General features: G+C 47.6%; 2 protein-coding genes across 4 annotated transcripts; one reads left to right on the top strand and one right to left on the bottom strand.

The window, feature by feature from the left end:
• Positions 1 to 74: 74 nt before the first annotated feature.
• Positions 75 to 19,312, bottom strand: GGA3 (golgi associated, gamma adaptin ear containing, ARF binding protein 3). 3 transcript variants are annotated; one of them, XM_040081889.1, is made up of 17 exons: positions 19,202 to 19,312; positions 13,783 to 13,867; positions 13,297 to 13,372; positions 12,740 to 12,838; positions 11,807 to 11,930; positions 10,927 to 11,030; positions 10,322 to 10,402; positions 9,255 to 9,392; positions 8,184 to 8,265; positions 7,600 to 7,716; positions 6,410 to 6,679; positions 5,772 to 5,839; positions 5,058 to 5,380; positions 4,321 to 4,586; positions 3,978 to 4,147; positions 3,523 to 3,633; positions 75 to 2,322 (listed from the first exon to the last, which is right to left on the bottom strand). In XM_040081889.1, exons 1-17 carry the CDS (start codon positions 19,239 to 19,241, stop codon positions 2,212 to 2,214), a joined length of 2,265 nt encoding a protein of 754 aa, XP_039937823.1. In that variant the 5' UTR covers positions 19,242 to 19,312; the 3' UTR covers positions 75 to 2,211. The 3 variants fall into 3 exon arrangements, with proteins under 3 accessions (XP_039937823.1, XP_039937827.1, XP_039937825.1); XM_040081893.2 differs by having other exon boundaries at positions 13,783 to 13,842; positions 19,202 to 19,262; XM_040081891.2 differs by lacking the exon at positions 19,202 to 19,312 and adding an exon at positions 17,117 to 17,171.
• A 22-nt stretch (positions 19,313 to 19,334) lies between these two features.
• On the top strand, positions 19,335 to 23,177 carry MRPS7 (mitochondrial ribosomal protein S7). The gene is made up of 5 exons (XM_040081898.2): positions 19,335 to 19,418; positions 19,958 to 20,149; positions 20,450 to 20,513; positions 21,424 to 21,591; positions 22,452 to 23,177. Exons 1-5 carry the CDS (start codon positions 19,363 to 19,365, stop codon positions 22,671 to 22,673), a joined length of 702 nt encoding a protein of 233 aa, XP_039937832.1. The 5' UTR covers positions 19,335 to 19,362; the 3' UTR covers positions 22,674 to 23,177.
• Positions 23,178 to 23,335: the final 158 nt, after the last annotated feature.

Genomic DNA, 23,335 nt, shown 5'->3' with positions numbered 1-23,335 from the left:
CTGAGTTTGAGGCTTTCCAGAAGCAGCACCGCACTGCAGAAGCCATCACGAGAAAGGGCCAGCACAGAGCCAGGTAGGGAAAATGATTTATTCAACATGCAGCAGCACAAATGCATTGAAGATGTATGTACAGGTAAGACTGCTGGGGATGAAGCAGGAACCTCACCCTACAGACAAGGAACATTCATGGTTTAATTTCCAGTGCAACAGGACTGTGGTGCATGTCTGGGTGGCTGCTGCTGTTCACAGAAAGCACCTGTGCTCTCCTGCCTTCCTCCAGGTCACAGTGCGATCCACATGCAGGGACACAGTGACCCTGCTCCTCAGGTCACACCACCCAGGCACTGCCCCCATGCCTACTGTGTCTAAAGTGCTGGCAAGAACATCTCAGGCAGAAAGAATTCTCTCCTTGTCCCTTATCTCCCAGTCCATTGATTTAAAACAGCTTTCTTTAGGATCCAAACAACCGATCCCTCTCCCCTGCCGTCTACAGCAGGGAGCTGACAAGGCTGAGGTCTCCACAGGCTTCAGACCAGGACAAGCTTGGATTCCACCTTCAGGGGCTCCTGCAGATGCCTGGTGCCTCTTATGAGAGCCTCAGGCTTGTGAATCCCCTGTTTTTCATCTCTAGGGATTTTACTCTGCAGCAGTAAAGAAAATTCAACTACGAATAACTGCAAGCTGTGTTTGCAGCAATGGTTTTACAGCCACCATTCATTCCAGCATCATGTTCTGTGGAGTCTTCCTATATGAGGCAGGAGCCTCTGCGTACTGCTTTTCTCTGTGCTGCTTCTATTCCACGTTTGAGAAGAGCTGTTGCCCTGCTGGAAATGCAGAGCTGAATGTCCAAGGACTGATCAAGCACCTCTCTGTGCTTGTATCAATGGGTGTTAAAAACCCCCATTAATTTACAAGTCTGTCTCAGAGCTCACTGAGGCACTTCTCGAGACTGGAAACTGAGAAGGAGGAAGGGGCTGCTGGAACCAAGTTTTGGTGATATAAACCTTATTTCTAGGAGGTTGTAGCTAAGGGATCAGCTCTTCTGATCATCAGTTAGCACTGATTCCAGCAAAACTGCTTTCCCCTTTGTGGGGACAATTGCACATGGCCACTTAATACAGGGAACAAAGAAAATGAGGCATTAACCCAGCATATGTCCCATCACAGCCCAGGGGAACCTCTTCCTTTCTCTGCGTACTTGTTCTGTTTTAATACCCTACAGCTCTGTTATTTACATCTTGTAGGTCATTGTACTCAGTTCAGTAAAAGCTGTATTTGACTATACCAGTAACACTGTCTGCATGAGGGGATATGAGAGGCATCTCTCCTTATCCCCTGGATTCAGTCACCGGCCCTGACTAGTGACTGTAAAGACAGTTCTGTGCTCCAGGTGCTGTCCTCCTCCGATACTGACCAATAACCTCCAGCCCTCTTTCCTCCTCACTATGCATTTCCTCTTTTCCCCACACTAGAGAATGCAATGAAGGCAAAAAAAAAAAAGCCAGTGTAACCATCTGCAGACAAAACTCAGCCTCAGCTGCCCCAAATGGATGCCCCAGGATGGCAGCCAGCAGTGTAAAATAAATATAACAAGTAAAGATACAGCAGTATGGCACACACAGAGCGAGGGGCTGCTTACACGGGCCCTTGGGAATGAAGCAGGAGAGGGGTAAGGGAGCTAAATGCTATTTCAGTGTAAAAAAGGAAGCATTCCCTCATGGAGCAGCATTATTGCTCAGCATGCTCACGGGCCCGTGTGGCACAAAGAGGTCAGTCCTAGGGAGGGCTCTGTCAGGGCTCTGCACTGAGCTCGTGGCATCATCACCCCACAGCCTGTTGGGATCTCTGGACAGCAGTGCAGGAAAAGCCAACTAAGTCTCCTTCTCCTGACATGTCTTCCCTCAAAATACAATAACTTCAAGTTTAAGAGTGGAAGATAGAACCAGATTCACCCAGAGGTCAAGGTAAAAGCAGCCAGCACCGCCTGTCACTGGCTGCCTCTCAGTTCATGCTTGGCATAAGTGTTCCAGGGCCCCTTCAAATGTGGGGCACAACATTCTGGACTAAAGCTACAAGCAGAGTGGTCAGGACATGTAAACAAAGCTGAACATCACCAGTGGATAGCATGTGTGTTCCTCGCCACGGCACATCCATTCCAGTCCTGTGGGATCCTGCCCTGGTCCTGTCACAGTCTCTGGCATTGTCCTAAGGTCATAGATTCCCCCACTGCTCGACTGGGGGAAACTGATCCACTTCGCCCACTTCTGTGCTGGGCTGATCTCCCAGGGTGAAGGTCAGTCTGTACCTCAGCCTCACCTTCTCCTGCAGGAAAGACAAAACCCAAAAGCAATGTGAGAACAGTCCCAGCTCAACAGCCCTCAAGAAAACACTTCACTGTGACAGGTCTACAGAGGGCACAAGACTTCTGTTGTACAGAGCAGGGGCAGTAGGGATCAGGTTAAGTTCACTGACTTCAGCTATTTACAAACCTGAGTTATTCACCTTACACTTTTTATACCAGAAAACTTTTACTGCTTAGCATGGAGCAGAACGAGAAAAGCATACATGACCTGTGAGCATAGACTGCACAGACGTGGCCAGCTGCTCTCCAGAGAGCCTAAAGACTGCTGCTGGAAAAGTTCCAAAAATTAAATTCCTTATCATGTGGAGGAAGATAAAACAGTTCCTGCTCTGAAAAATGCCTTGCAATACAGTAAGCACAAGATGGAAGCAGCCCTTCAATGAGGGCACCTTCATGTACCCACACAGTTTTCTAAACATCCACTAAACCCCTCTGACATTCATCCTTTTACCTCAGAGCTTTCAGCTGATACTTGAAGAGCACTTTTGTTGTAATTCTCAAGTATAAACATCTAAATTTGTCAAACAATTAGAAAGTTCTTCAGCTTTGGGCTTTCAGAGCTGGCTGATTGAATGAGTGACTACAGCAAGGAGAAACAGCTTCTCAGCAGCATCATCAGCAGAAAGGAAAGTGTCAAACCCATTGAGTCTGTGGTCACAAGTACTTCCTCAGAGAATGGTGGAACAGACATGATCCAACATCTGTCTGCTGGTTCATCAAAAGTACTGCTACAGCACCAGTTAATTTAACATTGATCTAATTATCAGCAAAACCAGGCACGCTCAGTGTACAGGAGAGTCAAACTCCTGATGCAGCTTTGCTACCCTTTAAAGCTGAGACTGACATGATCCTTGCCCTTTTGCTGGAAGAACTGTACTGCCCCTTCTCATACCTCTCCCTGCCAAAGATTGTTGGGAATAGCCTCCTCTAGCCCTGAAATGAAACACCAACATTCCACAGTATTCACTTCTAGAGGGCACATTAGAATCATAGATAATTAAGATTGGAAAAGACCTCCAAGATCATAAAGTCCAAACTTTTAGGAACGAACAGCTGTAGCTGCTCAAATGTTTGGTCCCACCCCTCCACAGAGTTCAAATGATATCAAATGATGGGATTTATCCTGATGAGGGCAGGATAAATCCCACTGTCCCTCTCACCTTTGCAGGATTTGCCAGAAGCATGACCTGGGTGATGGCAGCTGGTGGCTGGATGGGATTGAATGGAGACAGCTCAGTGCCAGAGGGTGGCTGTAGCTTCACTTTCATGGACTGCAAGTGAAATAGAAAGCAGAACCTCAGAGATGATCTCCTGCCTTGGGGACAATGAAGGACAGCATGCACAGGCCGGGGCGACAACAGCATACAACCAAAGGGAAGAGAATCAACCCACAAGTGAGGATGAGGGAACAAGAGCCAGCCCAGCTTGCAAAACACAGTAGGAACAGGCAGATCATGACTTATCCTGTTCAGTGCTTTTTTACCTCTGACAAGAACCTTTGTGTTCCGGAAAGGGACAGAGCACAGCCTATGGAAAGGTCAGACCAGGCTGTCCCAAGTCCCTGCGTCCAAGGCCAGGCCTCCCTGGATAGAGTCTCTGTCCCAGGTATCCCTACCTTGGGCACGGCTGCCTGCAGCACAATGTTCCTCACGGGCAGCGGCGCCGTGTTCAGCATGGAGACCACCACGACCAGCACATCCGAGCGTCCCGGCGGGCACTCCCTGGCAAAGTGCAGCAGGATCCGGAAGCCGTTCTTGTCGTAGGCTGTCACGGGCAGGGCACTGCCTGCCACAGGGAGAGAAGGGAGAGGATCCAGGTTCATGCTGCAGCAGATGGTCTGAGGCAGCATCAGGCGATCGGGATGTCCGGCTGGAGCTGCTCATCCCTTCTTCTCTTTATTTCATCAGCTTTGCCTTTAAAAAATATCCAGAGTAAAGCGAAAAACCCGAAATACTTACTGGGTTTAATGGATTCCAAGGGAACGTGGACATTGGCCAAAGAAATTTCAGGTGCTTTCATGGGACTGCCTTGCTGCTGGAATGATGATGGCTGGAAGAGAGGACTTCCTGACCCAGCAGTGCAGCTGCTTGGGAAGGGAGCTGGAGGGGCTCCAGAGGCAGGGGCTGGCAGCCCTGCAGGTGCTGCTAATGGGGCAGGGGTGACAGTGGTTGGCAAAGCAGCCCCAGGGAACACTGAAGGGGTTGCCATGCCTTGGGTGGCACTCCTGCAAGAGAGACAGAAAAGCCGTGGTGAATGGACCTGGAAGTGAAGCAGGAATTCCACCAACACCCAGAGATAACAGTACATCACAGGGACAAAGCAGCAGCCTGAAGTCAGGCTGGAGTCTGTGACTCTGCACAGTCTCACATGAGGAGAACTACAAGGACAGGGGTGGTGGTCGGCCTGGGGTCACTTCTCTAAGTCAGGAAGGAAATGAGGCCTCCATACCCCAACTGGCTCCCCTTCACACCACATATTTGGATCAGGCAACAGTACAGCTGTGTGCTCTGCCTGCCTTTTCCTCCCAGAGGTGGGAAACTCGTATTAGTTTGTAAATTGAAACCTCTGAGAAGAAAAATCCCAATCCCACATTTCTACCAAACCAGAGAGTTGAAAGCCACCCTCAGAATCTGGCACTGCAGTGAGCTTGGCTTTCTAACTTCACAGCCAAAGCAAAGTCAGGACTTTTGGTTACCCTTTGACTTCTTCAAGGAGATGTCCCAACGCATCCATCTTATGTGACATGTTACTCCCCACAGATGAGCTGAAGTACCCAGGAGCAGCTGGAATAGTCTTAGGAGGCCCTGCAGGGGCAGCTGGTACAGCAGGAAATACAAATGGAGTTGAGTTTGGTGCTGGGATGCTGGGAGCAGTCTGGGAGGCTGGGAAAGCAGAAGGCAGCGTGGCTGATGTCCCACACGTGGTCTGTGATGTGTGATGGAGAAGAGGGTTCCCTGCAGGGTTGCAAGCAACAGTCACCATCTTCAGATTAAAGAAATCCAGGTCCAACTGCTCATTCTGAAAGAGAGGACAGGCAAATGCTCTAACTCACTGCTGGCCCTGATGCAGAGATGGCACTGCTCCGTTACAGAGGGACAGAGGTTTATCACAAAAACAGTTGCTGAGTGACAAGCAGCAAAGTCTGCAGCCAAAGTCAGGGCTACATCTGATCTGTAATTTAGGCAAAGCAAGGACTAACATCATGGGGACAGATGGGACACTGAGAAAGCCAGGTTCAGGGACACCTACTCTATTTAAACACAGCTATCCCAGATTTAAGGGCTAAGCTAGACAGCCCCTTTGCCTGTGTGTGTGATCACATGTTTCTCCAAGGTGAGAGTTTGTCCTGAGACCTCCCACAATGACAATCTCTCCCTCCCTCCCCTTCCCTGAGACTCTTCCTTTGTACCTCAAACATGCTCCACTGGTTGTTTTCTGAGGTCTCCTTCCCTGCTGCAGGGGCTGGGTCATTCAGGCCTGGAGGGAAAAACAGGAGGAGAAAATTAATTCAGTGTCATTCCTTAGCTGCTGTTTCAGTACCATCAAAAGATTCAGCTCTGCCAGAGCCCAAGAACCTGATGAAATACTGAGATGGACTGCAAGTCTATGATGAGGAAGTGACTGACAGCACCAGCAGCAACAGCCATGCCCTGCACACAGCTCTTCTAACCCATCCTGCTTAGCACTGCCTTCTGCTGTTCACATCTGGGCTCCACAGACAGGCGTCCTGCAGGCTCCTAAGCACAGCCCCTCTGAGGCACCTTCTCCTTAGCACAACCCCACAATCAGGGCATCATCTGTCCCAAACTGCAGCCTGTACACACAGCATGTCCCAGCAGCCCCAGAGACCAGACTGCAATTGCACTGAACAGTTACTTTCTTGCAGCCAGCTCTGGGAAGAGATTTTAATACTGACTCCCTGACCAGATCTAATATTCACAATGATGCAAGGGAGCGTTCCCTGGAATCCAGGAACACGGACAATGCAGAAGTAGCCTTTGTTAGGATGGACTGAGCAGCCCTTTTGCAGACCCCTCAGCATCTTACCCAAGCACAGGAGCTCCTCATCCAGCAAGGACAGGGAGTTGGTTGTGCTGCCCTGCTGAGCGGGTGCTGTCTCCACGTGGCCGAAGGAGCTGCTGCGCAGCGGTGCCAACGTCTGGGGAGGAGGAGGGAGGATGGGGATTTCAGCTGGGCCAGGGGCTGTGCTGGGGGCTGGTGCCAGGCTGCTGGGTGGTGTCGGTGGTGGCGGGGTGCTGGTGACGTCCGGTCCAGCAAGGTCAATGAGAGTGTTGAGATTATTGGTGGAGTTACTCCCTGCAGCAGACAGGAGAAAAGCACTACTAGGAAAGAAGGCAAAAGGCTCAGAGCAAACCAAGTGTGTGGAAGAAATTAGCAGAGAGATGGTTTAGATCCTCATCTGAGCATGACTTATGGCTCTTTGTAACAGAGAAAGGATATTTGCTGTCTGGACTATGTAAACCAACATAGACACATAAAGAATTTCCACATGAAAATCTGCTGCAACCTCTGCTCCTTCCCCAGTGCTTCACAATTCATGGTATCTTCAAAATCTTTTGAACTCAGGCTTTGGGAGATCCTATGGCATTGTAATGAACAGAGGCTACCAGAGAACTCGAGAGCTGAAGGAAATTCTTACCATCTCAATCTTCATATTTAGAACAGTCTTGTCCCAGTAAGATGCTGCCAGGCAGCAGCAAAAATATTTGAGTCCCCAGTGGTAATTCTGTCACACTCGTGTCCAGACCTTTCAATGGTGAAACTGAAGTGTGAAGTGGGCAACTGGCCTGAACTCGCAAATGGAATTACTAGCAAAACCAGGAAAAGGAGCCCTGGTCCAGCTCCTACTCTTCAGCTCTTGTGTTTCCAATAAAATTATCTTCTTACACATTACCATTAAGAAACAGGACAAATGTGGGGAGGAAAAGGTATGAGAACTTCCAGCCACACAAACTGCTCACATACAGGTTTGCTACTGATATCATCAAAGGTTTCAATAATATGGACTGAGCAATGGAGAATGCAAAGCTGCAGCACTGTTGCTCCTGTCCAGAACTGTTTATCCACTGCTCAGGAGCCTTCTTGTTCCCCTCTGATTCACAAACTGTTGGCCACAAGACCCATCAAAAGCTTCTTTAACAAAACAGGAAACATTGTTCAAAAGACTTAGAATTACAGGATTCAAAAATTAAACAGCTGGCTTCCCAGGAACTCACCTTCCACTACAGACATCCCAGGAAGATCCACTTCACCATTGACCACTTGCCCCTCTATTATTTTTTTATAGGAATTTATCACACGTGATAAATTGTCACTGGCCTGGAGAATATCCCCTACAAGAGAGACAAAAATTACCTCCAAGGCTTTAGTCACTTTGCTCCCACTAATGCTGAGAGTGTTCAGTTGTCAGCTAAATAATCAGTAAGAAAAACCAAAAATATTTGGCTATGAGCTCCATCAGTCTGCCTGTGCCACATTTCTACAACCAATACTCTGACCTTTTCTAGCTCCACGAACATTGCAGTAACAAGAAAAAAAAAGAGCCAAAGGTTTTTCCCCACAGCAACTCCCTTCCCCTCCCAAAGCAGCAGCTGTCCCCCATTACTGCTCCCATCCTCCTGAACCACCAGCTTTACTATCCAGTCCTTGCCTGAACTGAAATGATAAGGACAAAGAGGGAAGGATTGTCCTTTATCAAAGCAACAGGAACACACATTTAGGAGATGACTTTACAGCTGAACCCTTACAAAGGCAAGGAGCACCAAAGCAATTCAAATAGGGTAAGTGCAGCTTAGTTTACCTAAACTGCTGTCATTATCCTCTGTCTCACTGGCCAGCTTGAACAGCGTCCGTCTTTTGGTTTCACACCTTTCGTAGAGCTCCTGGAAGACAGATTAGGGCAAAGGGTTTCACTAGCCAGGAGCCACTGCCAGCAGTGCCAGTCAGCACAGAACAACCGCCAGAACAGACCAGTCTCACTATGCTGGCTGTGCCAGTGTGGCTGCACAGCCAGGGCTGCCCTCTGTGCCCAGCTCACAATGCTGAGCAGTGTTACGTGAGCTCGGGGTAACACAAGCTGCATTCCCAACGCATCTCTGTCCTCCCTCACATCAGCACTTATGGCCAAGTTCTAGTCCAAAAGAGATGTCCCTTCCTTGTATAGTAGTCCCTAAAAGCCTGAGGAAGAGCAGAATCATGCTTCAGTAATTAGGCTTCAATTGTGCTGCAACCACTACCAAGTCTGCAACCACAGAGCAAAAAGGTGGCAATAACAAAATGGTTCACAGAAACAAACAAGTTTCTTAAGCATCTCACCACCGTTTAAAGACTTTGATATTACAAATAAGTGGGTTTAATTTTTTTAGTAAGATAATGTGCAATTCTTAAAGGCTCTGGGCCTACCAAGTCATCCCTGGTGGTTGTTTCAATTTTCACTTAGCTGATGCTCTCCTAACCCTGTAAAACAAGCTATAACTCTTCCTCTGAAGGGGAGGGACTATCTTCTGCACCGTTCAGCCTTTAGTTTATTCATCCACAGTGCTGCAAGGGACAGTTATGACCTGCAATCCATGTGTCCTTATAGGATCCAGAATTACAAACTGCAGCTTCTTGGTTCTGCCATATTGCACCTTTGGAAAACAGCTGCATCTCACTTCAAGCATACACAGAACCGAGCTGCTCCCCACCCAGCTTTTTGGTGGAAGGCACTAAAAACATGGATATTTTCTTGCCTGCTCTTTGCAGCAACTGCTTGTGTTTCTCACCACTGCTCTCCATTTTAATGCAGTGTTTGTAATTCTCTGCAAAACTCAAGTCTGTAAGAAAGGACTGACTCCAGGATTGCTGGAGAGAAGGAGCAGCTCAGACCCACCTTCATGAGCTCCCTGTCAGCCTCTGATGAGTCCTCTTTGCTGTAATGAACCAGCATCTCATTCAGCAGCTTCACATTGTTGTTCACCTCCTCCAGCGTGTGCATGCGCTTTGTCACCTTCTGGATCCGAGCCTCATCCTTCAGCGTGGAAAGCACAGACAGAAAGGGTGAGTTTCCTTCCAAAAGTTCACAGTAGCACAACCACACATACCATCTGCAAACATGTCAAGTAATGGCTACTTAAGGTTAAGCTAGAAAAAAAGCAAAAAAAAACCTTCTTCAGTCATGTGAAGCTTTGTTTATTTTGTCTTTTCACCACCATTCTGAAAGTACAAGCAACCCCATATTTCCAAAAAGTCTCATTAAACAGACTTCAGTGTATAATTATACCACTAAAATGTTCCCAGAAGTTCCCTTCTGACCTTTTCAGAAGACTCTTTTTTTTGTTCACTTGATGCCATTTAACAAAAGAGATGTGTTTGAAGCAAAACATTTACTAGGAACAACAAGCACACTCTGGTGGAAAATGCCCACCCATCTCTGATTGGAGATTCCAACTGAAGACATAGGAGAGTCTGCCCAGGGGACAAGAGGAGCTTGAATGAAATATCTTGGTAACCTACACAACCACTACACTCCAGAAGGTATCCTTTTATTTGCCAGAATCCCAGTGAGTCATTTCCTGGACTCCAGAGTTTGAAATGACTGCCATGGGTGGATGCAGCACAGCACTACAGACAGGAAGGTATTTCCATAAACTTGTTTGTGAGAAGACCCAGTCCAGTGACTCAGTTCTTAGCATCCAGGGGTGGTACCACGATGCTCTCACCAAACCCTGATATGAAATCCCACTTTGAATGATGGGAATGTGGTTAATTACAACAAGGGACATTCAATTCCTGCCCCATCCTCCACCAAAACACCACCTGTAGACATTTGTGTGACACAAACATCTCCCAGGTACAAGCTAGAGACCAAATCCGAAGCTCTCCACCATTTGAAATCAAATTGCTTAAAACCTGGAAAGCAGGCTGCTGACCTGAACCAATCCTACAGGAATTTCTTACCTCTTTTACCATGGATTTTATAAGTTTGTTGGCCTCTTGTAAATCATCTGGGTTTTTGCTTTTCAGCAGCTTGGCTAGAAGCTGAAAGATAAGATGATAGGAAACAAAAAAAGACTCTTGAGCAAAGGGAAAGGAATCTATATGAACAATTCAGGGGAAAAGGGATACAGGCCAGTATTACAAAGCTTACACAGCTTCCATAGTTACAGGGACTTCAGCAGGAGTCATTTAGAGTTTATTAGCTATGTGAGTGGCTGCATTCCTGCTTTTACACAGGACATAATTCTGTGGAATCTCAGACACTTCTGGCACTAGATAGTTATTCCTCCCATACATTATTTTTCCTCCTGTGTGTGAAACATTCTTTGCTTTCCAGTACTTCAGCAGGATGGCATGTTAACAGAAGTAACCCCATAATGGTAACACAGACAAGGTCTTAACTGGAACTTTAGGTTAAGCAGGTGGAAAAAGCAGTGAGCCCTGCAAAAGTACAGACCATCCCTCCCCAAAATAAAAAACACATTATTTTACTTTGCTTCCTTATTCTAAATGTGCACTGAGTAATCACTTTTCATTAATGATTTTGACACAAATCTTTACTGTACCTTGGATTTCTCCTCATCATCAAACACTGGGTTCTTGGGACGAGGCGGTGGGGAAGGAATCAGTGTTCTGTCTGCAGGAATCACGGGATCAAACATGACAATCCCTGAAAGCAGAAAGGGGACCCCTGGTGTCAGCACACACACTCACACCAGGCAAGGCACTCCCAGGCTGCTGTCAAAGCCAACACACATCTGCCCCTGACATTGCCATGCTGTTCCAGTGAGCAATACATCCAAACCCCTGAGCTGACTTTTACCTGGATGTTCTCCCAACCCCACAACACAAGCTAAAACTTTCCCTCTGAAGGGGAGGAACCATTTTCATCCCCTTTCAGCCTTTAGTTTATCCATCCACAGTGCTGCAAGGGACAGTTATGACTTGCAATCTGTGTGTTCTAACAGGACAGGATGGTTTCCAGAGCTTTCATGGAATCTATTTTTCTTGTGAAGCTACAGAGTTTTCTTCATTGTGCCTACACAAGAAATGTGTGTCAGCTGAACTAAAGGAACAACTGCAAAGCCATTTAGTTAAAAGAACACAAAAAGCTACTTGGAAGCTCTTATTTAACTTTAAATTAGACTTGTTCAAATCATCTAATAACTACTTCAACAAAAAAAAAAAAAAAGGAACTTAAAAACGGCCCTTCAAACCAAAACAAAAGTATTTGCAAGATATCTCACTAATTTAGTTAACAGAGCCAAGCCAATCCTGCCTGAGGCACTTACACATGATGAAAAGCTTTTCAGAGAATTTCTCCCTTGTTCTATCTCCCCTCAGAGCCTGCCTTGACCCCATTAAATTAGAAGCTGTATATTTTGTGACACTCTTGCTCAAAGCCCAGGCTGGAGAGAATCCATGAGCGAGCAGTTGACTCCCTACCTTGTCTCTTCAGCATGTAGTAAGCATCCTTGATTTTGGATTCCTCTGGCAATGCCATAGTCCAGCTATACAGCAATTCAATGACTTTGGACTTCACCTTCTCTGAGACTCGGTCTCCCAGGTACTAAGTGTGGGAAAAAAAGATCCAAATTCTTCATGCTCTTAATTTCTTTTTAAAAATAAAGCTCTGTGAAAGCCCTGTGAAATACATTCAAAGGTGTACGATCCAAGTTCCAAGATAATCTAAGGTACATCTCATCAGGAGGAAAAATTGCTCTTCTAATACATTTGAAATAAGTGAAGAGAAGCTTTGTGATTATCTTCAGAAAAAACACAAAAAAACCAAAAAAATCACCTCCCAGCTATTCTGCTGGCTCCAGGATCTTGCTATTTTAAAAATTACAGCAATACAGAGAACCACCCCCTCCTCTGTCTTACGGGAGAGAACATGGGAATGCATTGCTGCATCAATCATGCCATAGGGAATATTTTTCAGCACATTAAATTCATCATGAATGTTGAGGGACTTAGCCTGGCACTCTTTACACAGGAAGTCTGCAGAATGAGGACTAGAACGCCATGGTGTGTTGTGAAACATCTTGTTTCAACCTCTGCATCACATTTCTCTTCCACCATCGCTGGAGTTTTGTTTCTTAAAACAACACAGCCCAAGTTTTAGAAGCCCTTGAATTACCTGAAGGATTAGAACAGCCCAGAAACTGCATAGTGATGGCAAATTAGTACAACTTCCTGTGAAATTTAGTAAGCCATAAAAAAAACCCTAAACAACAAGAGCTTAGCTAGCAAATGCTCTTGAATATAGACTAATAAATGCAATGAGCCAAACAGAACACTGCAAATATTTTGGATGCTGCCTGTAGCTTATAGAGGTCTAACAAAAAGCATCTACAGCTGTAAGGCTCAGGAACTAACCTTTGGAGACACAACTTTTATTAACTCGTTTAAAAAGCGAAACTTCCCAACTTCATTATGAAATCTTCTCCCACAATTCTTCATACAAGCTTCCAGCACCTGCATTCAAGAAACAGAAACAGGAGCTGAAAGCAGCACCAAAACCCTGCAATAACAGTGTGTGTTCTGCTTTGAGGGGAGGCGAAGGGCCCCTTTCAGTGAGACAAGTATTCCTGCTCCATGCAGAAATCAATCTCCCAACTTTAGGGATGACACATCAAGGCAGGCTGGTGTCCCACCCTCAGCCAGGTGTATCTGGGTCTCTGTTATCTCAATACTTGGCCGCAACAACAAACACTCATCTTGTCTGAAGATAACAAAGAGAAGCAGCTCCAGTGAACCCAGAGCTGTTTCTGCACTTTAGGGATGGAACTGTGCTCCCTCCCACCTCACACTCCTTCCCGGGGATCAGGGCACTCAGCTGACCCCATGGACACACCCTGTGCCCGCTCTACTCCACCCAGGGGATGCAATGGGATACATGCCTGGATTTAAGAGGAGAGGTAAGGACTACCTACTGTCAGGGCTTGGACAGCCTCCCATTCCTGTGGTGACTGGATTTTATGAGCCAGGAGTCTCACAGCTATCTGCGGCCTGGAACAGAGCAGGTAAACACCACAGAGGATTTTTGCACTTTCACAAATTCTGCTGTTTAAGCAAAGTGACTTGCAAGTAAAGATTTTAAAGATATGAAGCCCTGCCAGGACCATCAGTGATAACCCCATTGTACAGATTAGCAAATGGAATAATTTTGGCCAAATGAGAACCTGGAGCTGCAGAACCTGAAATTAGAAACAGATTCAGAATTCCCAGTTCCCCAGTGCCCAGTCTGGATTAGCTACGCTGCCTTTCACAGGAGAGGCAGCATCTTCTTTCTGTTGTAGCCAGCTCTTCTTTGTGATCCCAGTATATATAAAAGAAAATGTAAATGTTTGATAAAAGAATTTCACACTTTAAACACTGAACGTAAATTTATTAAAACCAGAGCAGTTTGGAACACCTACCCTTCAAGCTCCTTGTTGATCTGGTCACAGAATCCAATGATGTATTCCCAGTCTTCTTGCCTGTTGGATGGGTTGGTGGCTTTATCTTTGGCAAGGGAAAGAGAACATATTCCCAATCAAGAGAAGAAACAGTATAAAAGGTCACACATGTCCTAGAGAGAAGCATCTGATACCTATTACCAGCTCTAAAAAAGGAGAAAGAAGTTCACACGTGGTATGTATGTTCAGGGAAAAGGGTGTGTCCAAGTTGAGATATCCAAACATCCACTAAGAACCACGGTTTTCCAAAGAAAACAGGTGCCAAATCTCAAGTATTTAGAGACAGGCTATTCCCATATCCTAAATGAGAGCACAGGATAAAATATTTCAGCTCAGTTTCCTCTGCCTGAAATGCTGTTTCTTTCTATTTGGCTGTAACATTAAACTCTTTAAAGGTTAAACCCTCACACTTTCTACATATGAAATTATTTTTGCATTCCCTGGGAATTTTGAAGAAGCAAGAGCTGGAACATCAGATGTTTAATATCAGTCATTTAGCATTAGCACTTGCTTTTGGAGTGCCAGCTGATTTGACTGATGTCTTAGTATTTCTCCTGGGATTTATGAAATGAAATTTATTATTATACCTTGAGTTCTTCTTGCAAGTACTAAACACTGCAGCCTGCACCTGATCAAGTCCTACGTGCTGGAGCCAAGAGAGCAACACTTTACAGACAGGGCTATTTCAGGCTCCTGAAGGATCCTCCCTTAAGCAGCAGGACCTCACTGAGTGTACTGATTGCAGAGTAGTGAGGCTTTCAGCATCTCTTTGGTTATGAATGCATCTTCTCCATGTATTTTACTTAACCCTGATGCAGCAATGAATTTACAGGAGATCAGATTCCTGTTTTAACCTGATTTTCCAGCCAAGATGCCCAGACATGATGGTTTTTCTTTTTTGTAAGGGAAGAAACAATGCACTGTACCTGTCCCTATATATCTATGAGCTGGCATTTAAGAAACCTTCCTAAAAAATTTAATATAATGGAAAGAGGTTTAGGAAATTAAATATTGCTTAGTCAGATAGTATAGAGCAGGGGATGAGGGGCAGGAAAAAAACCAGCACATATCCCTGTACTTTCATCTCAAAGGGAAGCATAACAAAACAAACACATGCTGCATTACCAAGTGTCATTTTTTATCATCATTAAAACATATCTTTTTACCTTTCCAGAGACAGCTAAAACCAGCTGTCAGGCATCAACTCCAAACCCTCCCTTTCCCAGTTCACCTTAGCCCTCCTACTGTGCCCATCCTGCAAGGTTTGCTCAGGTTTTCCTCCTCACTGAATGATACTTGCAAAGCAAGTAAATTTTTCCATGCATTGCATGGCAAAATTTTCCACAGGTGAATCTCTATGCCCACTGCTGACCTTCATGGGACCATAGATAAGCAGAAGACAGCACCAGGGAAGAATAACTGCAAGATAATATCCTGTAGAACTTGCTGAGCTGGTCTTAAACTCAAGAGATTCAAGGAAAGCTCAGTTTAAAAGACAACCTCTGCAAAGCCAAACAACTGCTCCAAACATGTGGCACCTAAACCTTATCACCACATTTCCAAGTGATGAACACCCTGGAAGCATCACAAAACCATGGACTTACAACAGCCTAAAGCTTCTTGATGCAAGTCAAACTGCACTGTGGTGGTTTGGTGCTCAAAGCACCTCTTGTGCTCAGCACGCCTGGAAGAAAAACACTCAGTTCCTGGCTGGAATGAAGGGAATTTACTTAATAAATGCAGGAGAAACACAAACAGATAAGGACACACAACCAGTTGGACTCTGTTGGCTGCACATTCTGAAGTTAGGAAAATGATGTGGTACAAACAGGAAAATGCAACTAAGATTTCCATGTTCAAAGTGTTAAGTTTAAAGCTGTTCCAAATATCTCCAAAAACTTTTTACAATAACACTGGATTATCTCATGCTCTCAGATTCACCTAAGTTTTTTTCTGCAAAAGCTCTCACACAAAGACAGTGAAGTCTCAGAAGGAGAGAGTGACTGCCAAAGGGAAGTGTTGTTCCACATGAAGAAACTCCCTATTTCCAACATCCATAAAGCCTCCATAAGAAACCTTGATTCATAAAAGTTAATGGGCTTGATCACAAGCCCTGCCCTGGCTCTAGAGATTGATGTGTTTGCATGACACAACACAACAGGGTGTATGGAGAGCTGTTGCCAGTCTCAGCACAGCCTCATGAACTCAGCATCCCAGCAGAGTGGAATCACCTCACTTCACCTTTCCAGCCCTACAGGAAGCTGTGTCACGTCTATCAAGACTTAAAATCATCCCTATTTTTATGCAGAATGCTTAAAATGTGGGTAAGGAGCTCATCTGTGCTGCTTTATAATTATAATTATAAATATATTTATACATAAATAAATAAAGATATATATATATATGCTGCTTTAACCCTTATGTGAAAGGATTCACTCAGGATGAAGAGATAGTGCTCTGGAATATCAAGACCTTGGCTTTTCTGTTGAAACTGCCAACCAAGGCCCTTTTAGTACCAGTTATTTGCTTCCAGAGGCACTTGCCCACCTGGTGCCCTCCTGAAAATCCCATTTCACACTGGCAAGCACATGAATCTGAACTAGCAAACTGGGGACCGAAGTCTTGGCACTACCCCTGTCCTGCCACCACTTCGGCCTCGGTTTTCAGCTTTTTTTTTAATGTGCTCAGGACAAACAAAGCTGCTTCACACCCACCCTGAGTATCAGAGCCACTCAGCCATCAGGTGCTCTGCCAAACTGAAATGCTAATGAGGCAACATTCAGATCAATAATTAGATATGAAACAAAGGTGTTTGTTTTCTCTAGAGGGAAATGATGCTGGAATGCAGAGAACCACAGACCATTAACTGGCTGGTAATGAATGCTCCTGTTTTCCTGGGTTCACTTCTCTACTGAAATGAGCCAAAAGCCACCCTAACAAAGAGTTTCCTCAGGTCAGGCTTAGCCTATGATTCCCAGCCCAGGCATGTCCAGTCTAACAGACGGACTCTGCAGTCCTGGGCAGGAAAGAATGCTGAGCCAGACAAAACAAGGAAAAAAGAAATTAAGACAATTATAATATTTTATCCATTTGCATCAGTTCCATAGTGGAACACTGCCTTAGCCTGATATGAGTGGGATACAAGAAACTTCCCTTTGGATGCAGTAGAAAAAGCAGCATTGGAGTCAAAGGCTCCAGCTGTGTTTGTATAACTGACATTATCTCCTAACCTTCTCCTGTTTCAGCTCAGAGCAGAAGCAGAGCCTGCCAGCCAGGAAGGGACAGGAAGGATCACCTTCTCTCATCCCAGCTGCCTGGAATGAGGCACGACATGCGGATTCCAGATCATCCCAGGCTGAGGTGCAGATCTTGCTGCAGCAGCAGGACACGAGAATGATGTTACTTCATGGGTCTGTGACTCCACCTGATGCCAGAAGCAGGGCAGCAGGAGGCTGCACATCACCACAAGAAAAAAACAAACATTTTCAGTAAGAAATTCTCCATCTTCCTGTGACTGGAAAGTTGGCCGTGCTGCTGAGCCATTCCCTTAGGAAGGGCACAGCACGGCATAGCCTCCAGCTTGGCATTAGCCACGGCTTTGTCATGATTACAGAAAAAAAACCCTCGGGAGGGCAGGTGAAAGCCGGGAGCTGCACCAGCTCTGCCTGCCCGGCCCCACCACTCCGCCGGTAATTCCCGGACACAGAAGGCTCCGCGCTCCCTGCGATGGGAGGGGCGATACGGCCACACCAGCAGCGATCACTGTAGCAGTGACCTGGCATAAAAGCATCCTCCTAAATCAGAGAGCAGCACTCAAGCTTTGAAAAATGTGTGCCCCTCTGCAATCAGGCTCGCTGCAATGCTTCTCACAGTGAGTAAGGCCTTTACAATTCTTCCCTTTAGTCCCTTGGCCAAGGGCACATCACCTCTCCCTTAACTTCCTCAATTAAAAAATATCCACAAAAAACAAGCAGCCAGGAAGCATTCCAGGCTATACAACCCAAAATATCCTTCCTACTAGAGATATTTTCACACACAAACTGAACTGGGTGAGTCAGCTCTCCTCAGAGGAAGATTGCAAGGAAGGGATGTGGGTGTTCCTTCTTGTGTCTCACAGGCTACAACAAAAGATATTGACAAATTGTGGGAGTTCAGAGGAGAAGCAAAAATGCTAAGGGGACAGAAGGGACTGAGCTAAAATGAGAAGAGCTGAAAACATCTTTCAGCCAGTAACTCGTGTAACAGATCATGACAGCATGTACATGTTTGAATTTTATATAAAAATACCAAGAAAGAAGGAGAATTATCTAGTCTTGTTTATGGAAGGATAGCTCCAAAGTAGCAGGTTTTGCACTCTGAGGTATTTGGGGTAATGACCATCTTCTGCTGTTTGCCCAGTGCCTGACTAGCTGGAACTTCACTTGCTGCCATAATCAAACAAATAATTATTTAAAAAAACAAAAAACCACACTAGGCAACAGGCTATGAGGCGCAGCATGGCCTCCCAGGGACAGCAGCAGAAGCTCCTGTGTGTGGAATATATGAAAAACAATGACAGTTATGACTGATTCATTCAGGAATCACATCCCTGTGTTCTGTACAGCCAGAGCCCGAATGACATGGGCAGCACGGACAGACACACAGTCAGAGGACACTCAGCAGGGGCTGGGCATCAACAAACAACCGGGGTTTGTCCCCTCTAACGTTTAAGGTACCTTATCCTGACAAAGGGTTTTGATATATTCCAGCCTGTACGGAATGGATGTCCACAACTACCCCGAAACTTCGGGCAGGCATAAAGCAGGATCTGTCTGCTTGCAAATCACAGTTGTGTAACAAATGAATACAATTCATCTGGGAAACCCCACAGTTCTGAACCTCACGAACAGCACTCAGGCTGGAGACTCGGCGGGCCACAACCCAGGCAAGGGAAGAGACGGGAGGGACAGACACGAACCGTGACCCTTCACGGACAAGAAAAAGCAGCAGCCTCGCAGGTGCTGAGCAAAGCGAGCTGCAGACCCGCCCGTTGCCCACATCTCCCACGGGGAGCTGGTACCGGCCCCCACCCGCTGCCGCGCCCCACACCCAGGTGACCGCCGGGAGGGGCGGCTCTTCCCACGGGACGGCACATCCCCGGGGTGCTGAGACCCCGTGCCCGGTGTGCTGAAACTCTCCCGTGCCCGGGGGGCTGTGCCAACCCGTCCCGAAGCTGCTGTCACCCCCCGGCCTCCCCGGGGCTCCCGCCCGGCTGATGGAGGTGGCGGGGTCGAGCGAGCGGAGGCTGCAGGGAGGCGCTGGGAAGCGGTTAAGGGGCCGGGGGGCAGCGGGGTCGGGGGTCGGAGGGGGCCGGGCGGTGCCCCCACACCGCGGTACTCACTCAGCCACGACTCCAGGCTCTCCCCCTCAGCCTCCGCCATGTTGCCGGAGCGACCGGGGCCCGCCCCGCCCACGCGAGAGCCGCGCGAGGGAGGCGGGGCCGGCGCTGACCCCGCCCCATCGCGGGTGGCCCCGCCCCGCGCGGCGGCGCGCGCAGGGAAGATGGCGGCGCCCAGCGCGGCGGGGCTGGGCCGGCGGCTGCGGGCCTGGCTGCCCCGGTGAGCGGCGAGAGGGGCCGGGGCGCTCCCTGGGGCTGCTCCCCACCGCGGGAACACGGGCAGCACGGGGGGAGGTCCGGGGGCGGCTCGCCGGGAGCGCACGAGGGGTGCGGGGAGGGTGTGCGCCGCACCGGGACGCACGGATTTGTCGCCCGCCTGTTTCTGCCGGGCTCGTACGGGCGTAGAACTATCAAGGCTGAAAGAGACCTTTAAGGTCATCCAGTCCGACCGTGCACGCAGCACTGCCATTCTAATCCCTAAATCACATCACCCAGCGCCAGGTGCAGACGCCTCTTGAACGGCTCCAGGGATGCTGACTCCACCGCCCCCCTGCGCAGCCGCTTCCAAAGGCCGGCCACAGGAACAGTGAATAAAGGGATAGAATCCCGCATGGAGCTCCTCGCCCCACTGCCTGTGATGCCTCTCACGTCTAGCATGTCCTTCTGAGGCGTGTCCACATCTGTCTGCATCTGTCCGCATCCCTGTCACGACACAGCACGTGCACTGGGTTACAGCCCCACTTCTCTTGTTCCTTGCAGGATAATGCCGGTGAGATGGAGCCGCTACAACCCCAGCTACCTGGAGCCAGAAGTGAAAACGGAATCGTATCAGAAACCTTTAGAGGAGCTGACTGAGGAGGAGAAGGAACAAATGGAACTTAAGGCTGTTCGACCCATCAAAGCTGCTCCTCCCAGTCTCTCCAGTTCTGTGTTCAGCGACCCCATGATCAGGTCAGAGGAAGCAGCAGCACCTCCTCTCTCCAAAAACGCCTGGGAGCTGTGCTGCCCTCCTCTACCTTTACCTGCTGGCTGCACATTGCCTTTTGTTACAGCACAATCCCTATATTCTGGGTTAATCTTTTCCCATCAACGAGTCCATTGTCCTGCAGTGATTAGAAATAATTATAGCAGATGTGGCAGCACCCACACTTAACCATAGGAACAATACAAAGGGATGGGGGTAGGGGGCTTATTTCTGTGGGTGATAAAATCAGAATTCCTATCAGATCCTATCTGATTTTGTGTTTACAGTAAATTCACCAATATGATGATGAAGAGTGGAGATAAAGTGCTGGCCAGAAGCCTCATGTCTCAGGTAAGAACTCATGTTTCTTCTTACTGTTATGTTAAAACTACACAAAATGGAAGGCTAAGATGTCAAACCCACTAAAACTGGGGATTACCAGAACATGAGCAGTCCATCTCTGTGGTCCTGATGTGTTTTGCTCTGCCACACGTTGCTCGCAGCATGATTCCTCTGATAAACCAGGATTTGTTTGATAAAATGTACATTGCCCCAGCCTCATTAGCTCACAGACCAGCAGGTGACAGCTTCACGAAGAACTTTCTCTTTCCATCCTTCAGTATCCTTGTGTCCTTTTGTACTGCATAAACACAGAGAATACCCTTAAAAAGCATAATTTTCGCTAAAGATCATTCTTTGCAGCTCTCTGTTATGCCTTACCCTCTGTATAACTTGCCCTTGAAGTCCCATACATGTGTCACCTACATGACACAGCTTTGAGCCTGCTCTGACGCACAGCAACTGGTATTAACTGGTGGTGCCATCTGGTCTGTTCCACCCTTGAAATCCCTTGAAATGGGAACACATGTTGCCCTCATGTTCCAAATTAAGTTCTGATACCTTGTTACTGAAAAGCACACGGGCTCTGGGCTCTGGAGTCCAGGCTCTGCAGGAGAGGATGTTCAGTGCACAGACCCCTGTTCCTGGCTTCACTTTGTCCCTGCCCTTTCTCGGCTTCTGGCCGAGGTTTGTCCTCCTCATCCCCCTCATCTGACATGCAATGATCGATAAAAGAGACTGAAGAGCTGGAAGAGGGTGAAGTAAAACTTGATTTAAAGAATTTAAGAATGGGTCTTTTGCCTCTGGGGCTGGAGGACCAGCTGCTCAGGTGAAAATGGGGTGCCTGTAAAAGTGATGTAACCTCATGGAGTAGGAGAATCCATCAGCTGTGTAATGTCTTCTTTCTTGCCTTTCTTCCAAGACTCTGGAGACCATTAAAAGGAAGCAGCTGGAGAAGTACCACAAAGCTCCAGAAAATGAGAAGGAGACAATTGAATGTAACCCCTACGTCATTTTCCACCAGGCTCTCAAGAACTGCCAGCCCATCATTGGGCTCAGCAACATCACCAGAGGAGGCAAAACCTACCAGGTGAAAGGGGGGCTGGGAGCACACCTGGTTGGGACACAATCAGCTAGGGAGGCAGATGAGCTGTTTTCTACCCCATCAGCTCAAGATCATCTCTCCTTGGAAAGAGCCACTTTGCAATCTGGAATAAAACAGCACGTAGAAACTGTCCAAAATCAAGATCCCCACATCTGAGTATTGCACTTCCCCTGTCACAGAAACACTAAGGTTGGAAAAGACTTCTAAGATCAGTCAAGTCCAGCTATTAATCAGCAGCAGTCTCTGGTTCTCTGACTAGGTGTGAGGAGAAATACACAGCAAGTATTTTCCAAAGAGACAGAGATCAGCAGCAAAAGAATTGGTAGTCCCTGATTACCAGTCCCATCCTTTCCACTGCACCATGTTGCTTGGAGAGAGGTCCTAAACCCCTGGGGCAGGTCAGCCTAGCAAAATGGGTCACCTAGATCCAGTGGGATATTTAAAACACGAGCAGAATCTGTCTCTGAGTATGGGCTCTGCAACTCTTGGGGTCTGAAGGAGAGATGAGATAACAGAGGCATTTGAAATGAGATGATCTTTAAGGTCCCTTCCAACTCAAACCATGCTGTGGTTCTGTGACTTCTCTGTCTCCAGTGCAGGGATGGGGTGACCATCTCCCATCTCAGCTAACCCAAACCAGCCTGGACCCGGCTCCCGAGCAGGCCAAAATTTCCATTTTGGTAGCAGTGGCCAGTTCCTAGGGACAGAGCTGGAGAACTGGCAGGGCTCAGCTGTCAGGAGCGGGTCGGGCTGCAGAGAGCAGCACAGTGAACATCTGCTGGTGCTGTGTGGCTGCTGGGGAGGAGCAGGTTGCTGATGGCTGCCGTGGTTTAACCCTTTCCCAGGTGCCTGTCCCGCTGACGGACAATCGGAAGCGCTTCCTGGCCATGAAGTGGTTGATCACCGAGTGCAGGGAGAACAAGCACCGCCGGACGCTGATGCCAGAAAAGCTCTCCCAGGAGCTGCTCCTGGCCTTCAACAACGAGGGGCCCGTCATCAAGAAGAAGCACGTCCTGCACAAGATGGCAGAGGCCAACCGGGCGTACGCCCACTTCCGCTGGTGGTAGGGACCCTGCGTGGGATGCTGCCACGGCCTGGAGAGAAGAGCCCCAGGACTGCCAGCCTGGGAGTGGGAACGGTGGAATATCCCTTGCAGGCAGCTTCTGATGTAACCCAGGGAAAGCTCACACACCATGCCCACGAGGTTCTTTTTCTTTGTGCTTGTTTGGATGGGGGAAGGGGGAATCTGAGTTACCAGCCCCAGCAGGGCTGCTCCAGTTATTTCATAATCACTTCCCTGTGAAGACAAGCCTTAGATGTTTTTCTTACAGCAACGCTAAACAAAACCATCTTTCACTTGCCTGTTTCCTGGGGATGTGAAAGTCTCTCTGCTCCTCAAATCAGCAATGTTTTTGGCTGCAGAGCTAAGAGCAGAGCTGGATCCTCTTCCACAGGGATTGGTACAACAGACAATAAAAGGCCCGTTTTGATTTTTGGTTTCGGTCATCAGCAACATGCTCTGCACAGATTTTATGGGAATTTTGACAAAATAAAACCAATTTTATGGGAAAGGTTTCCTGATTCCAGACCTTTGTCTCTGTTGCTCCAGCTACCCTGGTTGTATAAAGCCCTGAGGCCCTAGACTGGAGCAGACACTGAGTTATCACAGCCTTAGGGCTTCAGTCAGGAGAAGCCCTCTAGTATCGCTCAGAGTTCAGCAGCTGTGCAG

The sequence above is a fragment of the Hirundo rustica genome, chromosome 18 (assembly GCF_015227805.2).
Source record: "Hirundo rustica isolate bHirRus1 chromosome 18, bHirRus1.pri.v3, whole genome shotgun sequence".
NCBI classification, from domain to species: Eukaryota; Metazoa; Chordata; class Aves; order Passeriformes; family Hirundinidae; genus Hirundo; species Hirundo rustica.
The sequence above is the reverse complement of the archived record's forward strand: the minus strand, read 5'-3'. Positions and strand labels throughout refer to the sequence as shown.